The sequence below is a fragment of the Pogoniulus pusillus genome, chromosome 16 (assembly GCF_015220805.1).
Source record: "Pogoniulus pusillus isolate bPogPus1 chromosome 16, bPogPus1.pri, whole genome shotgun sequence".
NCBI lineage: Eukaryota > Metazoa > Chordata > Aves > Piciformes > Lybiidae > Pogoniulus > Pogoniulus pusillus.
The window spans coordinates 18248837-18263452 of NC_087279.1; the positions used below are offsets into that span (position 1 = coordinate 18248837).

Below are 14616 nucleotides of genomic sequence, written 5' to 3' on the forward strand. Positions count from 1 at the left end.
AAAACTGTGCCTTTAGCATTGGCCAAGAACAACATGAAAATTTAACCAGGGTTCACAAGCCAAATGAAATGCAGCATGCTCCATGCTTTGTACTGACACCAGCTACAGGAATGCCTATTGCTACCCAGAAGAAACACAAAGGTCTGGAAAAGCTCTAGCAACAAAAAGCTGTGCCTGTCTCTTTCAACCAAACTTTTAACAAAGCACATAAGACTGGTGGTAGGAGGGAAGGAGATATTTGTATCTCTTCTCCACAGGCAGTTCCTAAACCTTCCTGTTACCAAGCATGCTCCCAGCACAGCTGGAAAAAAGGATTTGAAATGAAGATATCCCATAAGCCCAAAATACTGGGCCAATATCATCATTATCATTGCTCCTCTGAAGCTGTTGAATCAGTTCCAATGCCAGAAATTAGCTGGAACCTTTAAGAAACTTTGTTGAGTAACATGTCTCCTCGAACTTATCTACCACATGGTGCCCTGCAATAAAATTAATTCACTCCCTGTGCATTCGAGGATGTTGGCAAAGTCCCACTACAGTCACAGGATCACAGAAATCACAGAATGGAGCAGCTCACTGTGAAGTAAAACCAACTACCTCGACACCTAAGAGCAGAATACAGGAGAAAAAGAGCATCTGCAGTGACTCAGACCAAAGGTCCATCCTTACCTCCACCAGCAGTCAAATTCAGATCTCTAAACCAAGAATCTACTAGTATGACAAGCAGTCAGATCATTCTCCTGGGTACTTTCCTGCCTACACCTACCTGCCCCAGGGTACTGAGCTGGTGGTTTTCTCTGCAAACTTATAGAATGGTTTAGATTGGAAGTGAACTCAAAGGTCATCGAGTTTTAACCTCCTGCCATAGGCAGGGACACCTCCCAATAGAGCAGGTTGCTCAAGGACTCATCCAACCTGGCCTTGAACATCTCCAGGGAGGGAACAGCCACAACCTCCCTGGGCAACCTGTGCCAGTGTCTCACCACCCTCACTGTGGAGAACTTCTTCCTAACATCTAGTCAAAATCTCCCCTCTGCCAGTTTAAACCCATTCCCCCTTGTCCTGTCATTACAAGACCTTGTCAATAGTCCCTCCCCAGCCTTCCAGTAGCCCCCCTTCAGATACTGGATGGTCTCCTTAAAGCCTCATCTTCTCAGGCTGCAGAGCCCCAACTCTCATAGCCTGTCCTCATAGCAGAGGTTCTCCTTACTGGAGTTCTAAGGATTTCTCTTTCAGATACTGACTCAATCTGCCTCCTCCAACCCATGTGCCATTCTGTGGCCCAAACTGTCATAGTTTAGCAACAGGTCATGTGAAGAATGAACTTGTTTATTAGCTCTAACTTGTCACTGGGTAGTATCATATGATGGTCTTGAATTCTGGTGCCAGAGGAGAAAATGAACAGATCCCTGCCCATCTTCTCCACACCCACTGGACAGGGGAGGTTATTCTGCCCCTGTACTCAACACTGGTCAGGCCACACCTTGAGTCCTGTGTCCAGTTCTGGGATCCTCAGTTCAAGAGAGATGCTGAGGTGCTGGAAGGTGTCCAGAGAAGGGCAATGAAGCTGGTGAGGGGCCTGGAGCACAGCCCTGTGAGGAGAGGCTGAGGGAGCTGGGGGTGTGCAGCCTGCAGAAGAGGAGGCTCAGGGGTGACCTCATTGCTGTCTACCTGAAGGGAGGCTGTAGCCAGGTGGGGGTTGGTCTCTTCTCCCAGGCAAGCAGCAACAGAACAAGGGGACACAGTCTCAAGTTGTGCCAGGTGAGATGTAGGGTGGATGTTAGGAGGAAGTTCTTCACAGAGAGAGTGATTGGCATTGGAATGGGCTGCCCAGGGAGGTGGTGGAGTCACCATCCCTAGAGGTGTTGAAGCAAAGCCTGGCTGAGGCACTTAGTGCCATGGTCTGGTTGATTGGACAGGGCTGGGTGCTAGGTTGGACTGGCTGAGCTTGGAGGTCTCTTCCAACCTGGCTGATTCTACGATTCTAGAAACTTGAAAATCCAGGAGGTTGGATAGATATGGTAAATGTCAACATACTCAGCTGCCAGCCCATTGGGAAATATAATACAGGGTGTAGCAGCTGGGTGTCTTGGTGCCATGGGAAGTCAGCGGTGTGGCTGCCTGCTGGGAAGACCTCACAGCTTCTTTCTGAGTCAGGATGAGTGAAAGTGGGGTTGAGTCAGCCCTGAGTATCTGGTGCAAGATGTTCTTCAGAGGTGTAGATAACAGACAAACCACTACTAGCAATAATAAGGGGGGGAGAAAAGGCACTTTTCCTGGCAGTGGTGACCTCAAAGAGTCACATTTCAAAATAACAGAGCTAAGTAAGAGCAAGTAAGAGGCAAGAGAACAGTCACCTTATCTGACACACTGCAGTTCTCTCTGAATTTGTTAAATGGAACTTAACTCTGACATCCTCAAAAGAAAGAGGAGAACAAACAAACTTCACAGTCACAATGCAAAAAGCTGAAATAACTTCACTTGCACAGGTGTGCAATGTTCATATTTAAAAGCTTGCATATTTTGCACATAAAATAAAAGTGCAACAGAAAAACTCAACTTTGCCTTCCCTGTGCATGTCACCTTTGGGAAACAGGACTTTGCTCTGTCAATTCTTGTGTGCTTGGGGAAGTTTACAGGTCTCAAGACACCATAAGCTAAGTTTCAGCATATGAGGTATGGTTTTTGGAAACTCTGCCTTGCATATAATTACACTGAAAGGCTTTGAACAGTTAATACAGAACCATACAAGTGTACTAATAAAAAAAGCTGACTTAATTGCCTTCATTTGAGCCTCATTAGTGACTCACCGAGAGCCTAAGGACACATCCACAGTGATTTATACCACAGCAGCCTGGACTCCATTGTGTTAGAGACTGCAGAGACAGAATAAACAGATGATCCCTGAGTCACTGCCTTGTGCAGGACTGTCAGCTGGGTGAGACAGTGAGTGTAGCAGGTCAGAACTGTGCAGGCACAGAGCTGCCTGAATGAAGACGCCTGGATTAGGTCTAGGAAATGTCTCTGTCCTCCAAGAGGAAAACTGGCCCAGAAGGAACAGAAACATTCCTTGCAGCACTACAGTGAGCCAGAGACACCTTCCCACTTCATGTTCCTGTAATGGAGTTGCAGCCCTAAAGCTCAGCTCTGAAGAAACTTGGTTACCCCATGATCTGCTGCTGCCGGTCCTCATGCCAGCTGGATCTGAGGTTATGATGCACTAAGCCTCCCCAGCTGTGGTCTAGCCCTGCTGTCCCTCCTCACGCTGTCCTCAAAGTCCCAACCATGTCCTTTTACCTCTCCAGGGCATCCATCCATGGCAGCAGCTAAGGAAGCTCAAAGGTTTCCATTGCCCTGAACAAGCTAGCAGAAAGATCAAAAGATCCTGAGCTATAAAAAGCAAGGCAGCTGAAAAGCTTTTTTAGTGCTAATCATCTCATGGATTTTCATCAACAAAGGACAGAGATAGCTTCTATCTGTGACTTTCATTTGGATTATGTTCCACTGCAGTGCTGTGAAAGAGAAGCTTTCCTCCTGAGTTGTCTGTTTTGAAATCTAACTGTCCAGCTTCAATCTGATTCCTCATTTTACTGCAGAAGAGTGGGCCAAACACTGTCCAGGGCCTGGAATCCAGATTAACCAGCTGGCCTAGGATCACTGGAGCAGAGGTGGAAATGTCCAGCAAGAAAAGACCTACACAGAGAAAGCTGAGAAGCAGAAATCCAAGTGGCTGTTCCTTTGGGCATCCTTTTGTTATAGTATGAGAGACCTAGGTTTGAGCCTTAAACTCAGCTGGGCTAGACAAATCTCTCTTGCTGGTTTGGGGTATGGTTTTTCCTTAACAGTAAGGTGAACAGCTCTTGTTCAGGACAGATCACAAACTGCTGGTTTGGGGTTTGGTTTTGTCTTAACAGTAAGGTGAACAGCTCTTGTTCAGGACAGATCACAAACTGTTGGTTTGGGGTTTGGTTTTGTCTTAACAGTAAGGTGAACAGCTCTTGTTCAGGACAGATCACAAACTGCTGGTTTGGGGTTTGGTTTTGTCTTAACAGTAAGGTGAACAGCTCTTGTTCAGGACAGATCACAAACTGTTGGTTTGGGGTTTGGTTTTGTCTTAACAGTAGGGTGAACAGCTCTTGCTCAGGACAGATCACAAACTGCTGTTTTTGGGGTTGTTTTAGCAGTAAGGTGAACAGCTCTTGCTCAGGACAGATCACAAATTGCTGGTTTGGGGGTTGTTTTAGAAGTAAGGTGAACAGCTCTTGTTCAGGACAGATCACAAACTGCTGTTTTTGGGGTTGTTTTAGCAGTAAGGTGAACAGCTCTTGCTCAGGGCAGATCACAAACTGCTGTTTTTGGGGTTGTTTTAGCAGTAAGGTGAACAGCTCTTGCTCAGGACAGATCACAAATTGCTGGTTTGGGGGTTGTTTTAGCAGTAAGGTGAACAGCTCTTGTTCAGGACAGATCACAGATTGCTGGTTTAGGGGTTGTTTTTGTCTTAACAGTAAGGTGAACAGCTCTTGTTCAGGACAGATCACAAACTGCTGTTTTTGGGGTTGTTTTAGCAGTAAGGTGAACAGCTCTTGCTCAGGACAGATCACAAACTGCTAAAATCCTCAAAACTTTGATAAGACACAACCAACCAATTTTCACCATGTTCTTGTCTTTACAACATCAGCCCTGCAAACAAGAGAGCCAGTTGGACTCTCAGCACAGAGCCATGTCATTTCAAGGTATTTTGCAGGTAACAAGGGCAGCACCATGAACTCACATGTATGCTCTAGATACCAGCCTTGAGCTTGCCCATGTATCTCCCTGTTGAAGGCAGACACAAAAGCTTCCTAAGACTTTTTTGCAGTGACTGCAAACAAAGCAATTCTTCAGCCAGCCCAACTGGCATATCCCAGGCTCCTAGACTAGAAAAGCCTGTGGTTTCACTAGCAATGGGCCCCAAGATTATCAGTGTAAGTCTTGTGGTACCTTGCCTCAAGCAAAGAAACACAGTCTCAGGTTTTAGCTGAACAGACAGTGAGTTTCTAGCTCCTGCAGGCCCCAAAGCTGAATATAAGCAGCTCCAAGACAAAAAAGCACTGGCAAATACTCCAAACCTGGACCTTTGGATTTTCCCAGCTGTTGGGCTTGGTTTTAACTATAGGGGTGGTGATGCCACAGCAGCTTACCTCGCTAACATCTCTCTCATGCTAGTTGTGACTGCCAGTGCACTAGCTCCCTCCTCTGGGAGCTGAACTGATGGCTTCTATTTCAACACAGTTGGAAACACTGTCACCAAAACCTCCACTTCCTACCATTGTGCTTCACGCATGACCCCGTTTCTAACAGTCTAGTGAAAAAATACACGAGGGAGATACTGCACTCTGGTATTCAAAGGACAGATGCACCACAGGCATACACAGCTTCTGTTTTCCATCAGTTTGGAGACTGTTACATTTCTGAACAGAGCCCAGTTCTTAGCAGGAGTATTCCATTTCTTTCAGACAAAGATCGATTCACCTGCTGTGGGTATGAAGTGGGTATGTAGCATGTCTTTATCTTTCTCTGAGATAAATGCTAACTATTAACCTAACATCTTGAGTGGTTTGAGAACTTCTGTAATGCTGCAGGACAGGTCTGTGCCTAAGCACAGCAGAAGGTGGAGACGACAAACACAGCACAGCAACAGCATGTGCCACTCTGGTTAACCCTTCTTTGATATTCCTCATATTCCCTTTAATTCAGCTTCTCTGCCTTCCTTCTTTCTTCCAATGCAAGAAAAAACCAGCAAGGTATTGTCTTTCCAAACACTCCAGTACCCATATTTAGCTCCTGCTGTGCTACTAATGCCAGCGAATCCAATGTACTCCAGTGAGCACAGAGCAAGGGATATCTCCTCAGGAAACTTTGCCAGCTCTTTGAATTGTAAACCCACTGGCATTAGATGCCCAAATTAAATCAAGTTTAGCATTTCTATTTGTGCCACTGGTACAAAGACAAGACAGAAGGACGAGATTCCGGCGGTGGGCACAACGGTGCAAATCCAGCAGCACTACTTGGAAGTCTATGGAAGTTACTCCGAATTTACACCCACCTCAGAATCTGGCCAAGAAGGACTCTGGTCATAGGCAGTGCTAATCTTTCTGTGCCAGCATGCCTCTCATCACAGTATCTAAATGCCTTCTAGAGCAGAGATTACATTAGGTTGTTTGCAAAGAACTGAAAGCACAACCTCGCCCCTAAGTGAGACAAGTAGTTAATAACAACCCTAACCCAGATCTCTTTAGCAGCAGTTTTTGAAGGAGAGAAATACTATCATGCAATAGGGGAATATGCCACAGTCTGACCACCACAGCTTCACAACAGCCATCACCCAAGTGTTTAGCTCGATACAGCAAAGGGAGCGCCCAACCTAACGCACCGAGGGCAGCGTCAGGCAGGCTGCCTGAAAGCCAATACCCCACAAACATCCCATGTGCTGATCTAAAGAAGATGGATAGTGTGACTCTAGCAGAGGGAAAGCCTACAGCCATCCTGCTGACTGGCAGCTAGGACCACACACATTACAAACAAACCCACACAGATACTCAAGGTCAGTGAATCCGCCCACCCTCTCTGTACAGTTTCCTAACCACAGGTACCTACTTGAACAACATCCATTAAGAGGCCAGCAGCTACCATGCCCAAGCCAGCCAGAAGGAATGGCACGAAAATCTGGGAGGCAATGGAGAGTGAAGTCTCAGGGAGAAATCCACTGGCTGACCTGGTCAACTTGCAGGTGAAACCTCTCAGCTTCCTGCCATGGAAACACAGTTCCAGTTGTACCTGGGTGACCACCATGGTCAAACACCGTTACCCCATGCTCAGCAAGGCAAATAGGAGATCAGGACATCACACAGATCTTCCTGGTAGCTCTCTTCAAAGTCAAAAGAGATGTTTTTCCTCTGACTACAGCAATGATGACAATTTTTTTTAGCTTCTTTTCCCAAGAGCACGTCCAGAGGCTCGCAGCAAGGATATCCTCTGAAACTACTTCAGCTGGGTTGAGCCCAGGTGGCAGCAAACTCGACGAATACTGTTCCTCTGATTTATGTCCAGGGGGAAATCAGAAAAGAGAAAAGAGGATTGTGGAGATGTCTGTGGGCAAACAGAAACGAGCCCACACCCCATTCAGCTCCCACCACCTCAGCAAAAACCAGTAAGACCTGCTCAGGCTAGAGCAGGGGAAGAGTGACAGGTCGTGCAAGAATCCCTCAGCCTGCTCCAGTGTACTAGTGTCCTTTCTGCTCAGGTTACACTTCTGCTCCGACTGCGGCTCGCCTTTGATACGATGGTTTAATATGTAAGCCTGCTGTGAGCCAGCTCCAGCCCCTCACTCTCACCGTAAGCACTGCTGAACTTTTCTCACTGTCCCAAAGCTGGGGAGGTGGGAAGTTAACAACCAGGATCCGTTTTGCTCTCCTTCAAGGTGAAGAAAGGTCAAGGAAAATCCTAAGTCCACGTTTCTCGTGGCTGACAAGGTTACGCAGGGCTCATCCCCAGGTGAGTGACACAGCTGAGCCAGCTGGTGAGAGAAGATCTGCTCTTCTAGACCCCAGCCCCTCTTGTCCCCTGCGTGGGCTCTGCAGGATAGAACAACCAGTCGGTGCCAGCTATACCTCTGAATGACTGGCTTTCAGGGGAAGAAAATACCCACACCAAAGCACCAGCCAATAAGCTTCAAAAGCTAACACCCTTATCTGCTGTCATCACTTCAACTTTCTGCTAGTTTGCAAAGGCCAAGATAAGAGTCATAGTCAGAGCTTATTTAAGGTAGCTCTGTGCTACTGCCCTGCACGCAAGGGAGAGAAAGGGTAGAACACTTCCACAGCATGCTTCGAGCTGGGCTTCCTTCCTGCCCCAAAGTGAAACGCTGCTTCTGCATGCTCCCAGAAAGACACTGTCTTTGAGAGAGGGGTGGGGGGGGTCTCACCCTCTGGTCATCGTGGTCAAACAGCTGACACAAGGTCAAGAATCAGAGCTGCGTCACAGCCACCTACAGCCAAAGAATTTGTGTCCTGTTCAAAGTCACCCATGTGGAGAAGGGAGTCAGAGAATTCTGTTGGGATTCCTTGACAATAACTAATTCGGGCAAACTAATTGGATCAGATGGTTGAAAAACTCTGAAAGCACCATTTTAGGTGGAAGGTCCTAATCTGAGCAACTGAGCTTTTTCACTATTCAAGCACAGGTTCAAATCTAACCATGCCCCAGTGAAGGTGAGCTAGTGAAAGCAAGTATTCAGTAGCAGGCACAAAAGGTAGAGGTTTCCTCAGTCCAGTTGGAATTCAACATCTAGATTGCATCCTTTACTTATCTTTTTGCACTAATCAACTCCTTCCCTGACATGCTCTGCAGAGAGACACAAAGACTGATGGCTTGTAGACTCTCTCCTTATGACCAGGTCCTCAGCTTGGAGCTAAATGCAATGGCAGGTTGGATAGAACAAGACAAACTTTTGCTTTGCAGATAAATAGGGAAGTGAGGAAGCTCTCAGCCATATGGATGGTGCGTGTCTTTCGGTCTGAATTCACACAAACCAAAGCCTAGAAGGCTGAGATGGCACAGCACATCTCTCTGCAAGCATGGCAGAGTAGAAAACAAGCTCATGGGAGACTGTCCTTCACTGCTTTCCAGGCTGGTATTTTGGTACAGCCCCCAAAGCCTTCTCCACTCCCAGCTGGCTTGGTGTGTACGTGTTCCATGTAACAATGGTCCAGTTAGCTAAAAGCTACCAAGAGAGCACATTTCAGCTAATCTAACTGGAAAAAAGAAAAGCTCACAATAGCTGGAAAAGGAAGCTTAATAAAAACCCTGTAATAACCACACGTGACCTAACCTCTTCATATCAGGCAGGAACTGAGAAGTGACCACATAAAGGCCTAGTTTGGTTAGAAACTCACAGGAGCTTCCAAGAAATACAGTACAATTTCTAGACAACTATCACAGGTTTTCAGAGGTTTGATAATGTGCATTCCTAGTCCTATATGCTACCCTATCTGCCAACCAGATTGCTGACAGGCAGAAACATTAATGTAAAAGAAATATTAATGAGCCTGAATGACTTAAATGCCATTTAAAAACTCAGCAGCAACACATCCTGTACTGAAGGGCCAGTCTGGCAGGGTTTATGAGTTTATCATGCTCCCTCTCTCCCTCTTTCTAAGCAAGCACTATAAAAAGCCTTCAAGCAATGAATCAGGATGCAGAGAAGCTAACTGGTTGAGGTGACCTGTGTGTGTATACTGGGTGATCTCAGTATGCATTTAAAGAGCCTCTGATAAAGATCCACACCAGACTTGTCAGCAAAGAGATACATCATATTTTCCTGGTAAAGAGATACACACCATATTTGTCCACAAAGAGTTGCATCAGTTGTGAGAAGAGAGAGAGTGCTGCTGAACTGTAGGGGAAAAAAAAACCCACTAGTTGGAATGGGCTGCCCCGGGAGGTGGTGGAGTCACCATCCCTGGAGGTGTTCAAGAAAAGCCTGTATGAGGCACTTAGTGCCTTGGTCTAGTTGACTGGCTAGGGCTGGGTGCTAGGTTGGCCTGGATGATCTCGGAGGTCTCTTCCAACCTGATTGATTCTATGATTCCATGAAACAATCTCCCCAGCTGCCTGGCTGCACCACTCATCCTGGCAAAACCCACGGTGTTATGCTGCTGCACTGGTCTGCAGAGAAATAAACTGTATCCTTATGCTTACAAACTTGCCAACAGGTAGCACTGCCCTGCAGGACTCAAAGCAGAAAAAGCCTCTTAGGCGAGCCCTGACTCTGACTTAAGGCCTCCATCCACTGCCACAGTACAAAAAGAAAGACCAGAGAGAAATGCCAAAGAGCAGACATACCTTCTCCTCCTGCAAAGAAAGGACAGGAATACTACTGAATGCTCTTACAACGCAGCAATGCTGGCAACAGACAGTGCTATTCTGACACCTCAGACTCATAGGAGGATGATGCTTTTCAGGGATTATACCTCCTAGTTACTGGAGTACTATTGCTCCTGTCAGATCAGACAGTGTATTTTTGCTTCTTACCTTGCTCCTATCTTCCTCCTGTCTAGGAAAGTGCAGAGAAGAGAGCTTATGTGGAGAGACTGAGAGTACCTGGGGCCAAACAACTCACAGCATCTCCTGTTGCCTCGCAGAAACAGCAGTAGACTGGCTTAGAAGGGAAGGGCAGTTCCTAGCAGCAGTGAGTCCACGATGAGACATGCCCAGGTAGCCCATGATCATGCACATAAGGTCACTTCTGCTAATTGCTTTTCCTATCAGATACTGCATGGACTAATTTCCCAGGCTCTAAGCACTACCGTGAAAGCTCTTTGTGAGCTCTTTATTTGCATAACACAGGAACTAAATCTTTGCAGTTTCAGAAGAATATGAGGTTTGTTTCACATCCTGTTTACATTAGTGGCTCAATCCTCCCTAGAAAAACAATACTCTAAGAGAAGAATATTGATTTAAAAAGCTCACCCCAACATCATAAACTCATCTGCAACCTATTTCACACACAGGCATCATACTCTTAATGTCAGAGATTCACAGGCATGAACAGCCTAAGAAATAGCAATGAAAGTGGCTGCTCAAAGCTCAGAATGATGTCTGAGGAGACAATAAGTAATTTGCCCCTGGGTTCTGTATTTGACTTGGTGTTTTCTGATCTGACTACATATTCTCCTGGATATTGAGCATATGCTAAGGTCAGTTAAGGATACTGTGCCACTCTTAAGCCTTTATAGCTCTTGTAGGTTAAGGAGATCTTCCCAGGGTTAATAGCAAAACAACACAGCTCCAGATTTGTGAAAGCTGTCAGTGTAAGCACAGTAGTGGCAGTGCCACTGTACCAGACATGTCAGGCCAGTCTGACCAACAGCTAGCTGGCCAAATAACAAGGGTTAACAAAAAGGCACACAGCAGCCAGGGTCACCCACAGTGCAAAGACACAGCAGTTTATGATTTGGAAATTAAATGCATCTTTAAACTGACTAAAATTAGGTGATCACCACTACCTTAAAGCTCTGCATTGCTGCATAGGACAAAAGGTCTGGTCCAGATTGTCACAGAATCAGAAATGGGACAAGAAGATTCAAGGAGCTGAATCATCTGATATAAGGCTTTAGAAGATGATGTGGTGTGCAGGCTGATCTAGGCTGGTCATATGAAGTGTTAACAGTGCTGAGCTGTCTGGCTTCTTGTGTAAGGAAGCAGGGGATGCAGGACCATCCACAGCTATGTCAGAAGTGATACAGCTGTATCTACTGCAGGGAAGTGCTATTGCCATCACAGCCCTTGGGGCTGCAGCTCAGCCACCCTCTTCCCAGGACCAAGGGGAGATTTTTGCACAGGACTGCATCTTTCTACATAGATTCCTTGGATCTTTTGCAGGCTCTTTAGCACCACACTGTGTTTTGTCTTCAGAGGAGAAAAAAGGCCATACAACCACCAAAGAGCTGCATAACACTACATAATAGCTAGCTCTGAAGGACATGTTGGCATATGAACATACTGCAAAACTTCCTTTACCACCCCAAGAGCAAATTCCCTGCCTCTGAAATGTCTTATGCCAGGTACATCAGATCAGTTTCCTTCCCTTACCTGAACATGATCCAAAACCATGCCTGCCATGACCATGCCAAGCCCAGCTAGGAGGTATGGCAGGAGCACCTGCAGGCAAATTGAGAGGGCTGATTCGTCCTGTGACTTTGCCATGGCCACCTTCTCCTCAGCCAGCAGCTTCTGCTGTGCGTGCAGAGAGACATCCTCTGTCCCCTGATGGCCAAGTCGACTCTCTCTGTGTTTACCCTTGCTCTTTCCTTTATGCCTGGGTCGCTCTCCATTTCTAGACCTGCCCTCTTTTCTCCTCTGCCGAACCTCCTCAACCTTCATGGTGGCTTTCTGGATTCACAGAGCTTTTCTGAAAAACAAGGTCAGAAACAACAAGATAACAGAGGCATCAGATGGGGCGGTGACCAGAAACCCCTTGTCCCCTCCACTAACCTGAAGGCAAACTACCACCTGCTCCTAAACCCCTAGATGCTCTGCTGACCCAAACGCTAGTGCTTAGTTTACTGTGAACTTTGCCTTTTCTGTAACTGCATCTCTTCCTAGGCCCATTTTGATGCTAGAGTGCTTGCTGTGCATCCTGGCTCGCACTCTGAGAACGCCCAGAAGGATGCAGAAGGTGCTGCATACAGCCTAAATTCTGGACCCATGAGCTCTCACACTGGGAGTCAGGTGAAGCTCAGCAGAATCCCACTCCTTTCAGGTCTGAGCCCTTGCCATGAAATAGGAGCAGTTCACATCCTAGCAACCTGCAGGCCAGCAAAAGGCCAGCATACCTAGCAGAATACAGCTAAGTACCACACGTAGCAGAGCACAGGTAGGCGTTCGCCATGCCCCAGTAACAAGAAAATTCTTTGATCAGCTTTCCAGCCTGGATACTTTCCCTTCCTTTTGCACCTCAGTTGACACACATGCACCATATGACTATAAGAAGCTGCCATGACCCCACAGCAGCCCATAAGAAAAAAGAAATATGCAAACTGCTGCCAGTTACCCTTTTCCTGCCATCACATCTCATTTCTGGATACCGCTGTCGTTCATCCTGCCTGACACACTGCTAGACCAGGCAGTGACCCAAATCTTTCCCCATCACCTCCTGCCAGCACTCACCCAGGTTAACTGCTGGCAGACGTTCTCTGATGCTCATTTTCAGGATGGACCCTTTATGCCCTAAGCCCCTGCACCACCCCTAGTGGGCTCAATCCTCTTCTTGCCCAGTATCTGGGGAGCAGAGGGAGGAGGGATGGACAAAACAAAACCACAGAATCAAACGGGCTGGAAGGGACCTCCAAAGGTCATCTAATTCAAAACCCCTGCCGCAAGCAGGGGCATCCTCAACTAGATCAGGTTGCCCTGAGCATCACCTTGAATACCTCTAGGGATGAGATCTCAACCACCTCTTTGGGCAACCTGTTCCAGTGCTCAACTACCTTCATTGCAAAGAACTTTTTCCTAGCATCCAATCTAAGTCTACTCTTCTCTAATTTAAAACCATCGCCCCTCGTCCTATCACTGCCGGCTTCACTAGAACAGTCCCTCTCCATCCTTCCTGCAGGCCCCCTTCAGGTACCGAAGGCGGTGTTTAGGTCTCCTCGGAGCCTTCTCTGCTCCGAGCGGAACAACCGCAGCTCCCTCGGCCTGTCCTCGCAGCGGTCCCTCTGTGCAGCAGGAGGAAACCCAGCCCTGCTTCCCCCCGCCCCAGCGCTTACCGGCTCCGTGCCCTGCCCGGGGCTGTGCCCTGCGCGGGGCTCTGCCCGCAGGGCCGGGGGCGCAGCCGGGAGGATGCGAAGGTGGGCAGCTCCGCGCCACATCTGGGGCGCGGCGCCACGGCTGGAGCCCGCCCTGCGCACGGCCGCGGGTTCGAGCCCGGCCCCCGGCAGCGGAGGCGGCGCGGCGCTGTGAGTGGCAGTCGGGGGGCCTGCCCCGGCACGGAGTACGCAGCGGGGCGGCTGGCCCAGCCTCTCTCCGCCGGGCCGCGGCTGCCGCTCGCCCGGCACCGCCGTCGGGATGGTTGCAAGCTGCTGTACGTCAGCTGCCGGGGGCACAGCTCGGGGCGGGGGCGTGCAAGGGCTCCGGGCACGGGCGGCGGACCTGGAGCGCTCGCATCAAGGACGGCTCCAGTTCGGGAAACAGCTCCCGGAAGGACGGGCGCAGGTTTCGGGGGGCAGGGAGTGCCTTCTACCGCCCCGTCGGGAAGTGCCGAGCCTCCTGCCCCGCGGCAGCGGATGGCACCGGGAGGGCTGAAACCCAGCGCGGGCAGAGCTGGCAGGAGGCTGCAGTTAGGTGAAGGGGAAAAATGCTTCCTCTGCCTGCTTGGTTTTTTTCCTTTGATGTTTGGCACTTGCCCGAGCTGTTGTTGCAATCAGCTTGTGCAAAAGCCTCTCTCCACCCCAATCACAGACAAACTCCTCGTTAGTCCTTATTCCCCCCCTCCCGTATCGAGCTGGCAGGTCAGAAACGTGATTGCAGCATCCCTCACGTTTAAGCACATAGACCGCATGAAGCACTGCAGTCGCTGCGGTCATGCAAGGCTCTTGAATCATGCAACTCGAATTTCCAGAACAATTGTGGATATTAAATCATACCTCAATGCCAGAGCAATCTTATATCCTGCTGAAGTCTCCCCGATGCCAGGCTATGCTAAAGGGCTCTTACTGATAAAATGGTGCCTCTAGGCCTGCGAGCTCTGGCTCCAAGCAGGGCACACCAAAGGGAGTTGAAGGTTTTTTTGTAAGTGACAGTAACGAAACCCTGCAGCTGCTGCATGTTGAGGGTGCACATTAACCGTTGAATGTCACTGCACTAACAGCAAAGCTTAAATTTCAGCTCACTTGGTGTAATTTTATGTCTTCGCTGTGCAACCGATGCCTCCTTCAGACTGGGCAGAAGGTTCCAGTAGTAAATAAGGGGGGGAAGGGACACAAGTGTAAAAAAAAAAAGCTAGCAGGCTTGCCAAGACACTTTTAGAGCTGATAAATCTATTCTGCTATCACTTTACCACTGAGCTTTGAGGAAAAG

The 14616-nt window shown here is 48.2% G+C and overlaps 1 protein-coding gene across 3 annotated transcripts in view; it reads right to left on the reverse strand.

Annotated features, from left to right (window-relative positions):
• The window catches only part of SLC41A3 (solute carrier family 41 member 3), a 30346-nt gene extending 16892 nt beyond the window's left edge, over window positions 1–13454 (reverse strand). For 2 of the 3 annotated variants that reach the window (XM_064156064.1, XM_064156062.1), the window contains exons 1-2: window positions 13308–13454; window positions 11632–11950 (exon numbers count right to left, since the gene is read on the reverse strand). In XM_064156064.1, coding sequence (XP_064012134.1) covers window positions 11632–11922 — 291 coding nt within the window. In that variant the 5' untranslated portion in view covers window positions 11923–11950; window positions 13308–13454. The remainder of the gene's footprint in view (window positions 1–11631; window positions 11951–13307) is intronic. The other variant, XM_064156063.1, reaches the window with a different exon arrangement.
• Window positions 13455–14616: the final 1162 nt, after the last annotated feature.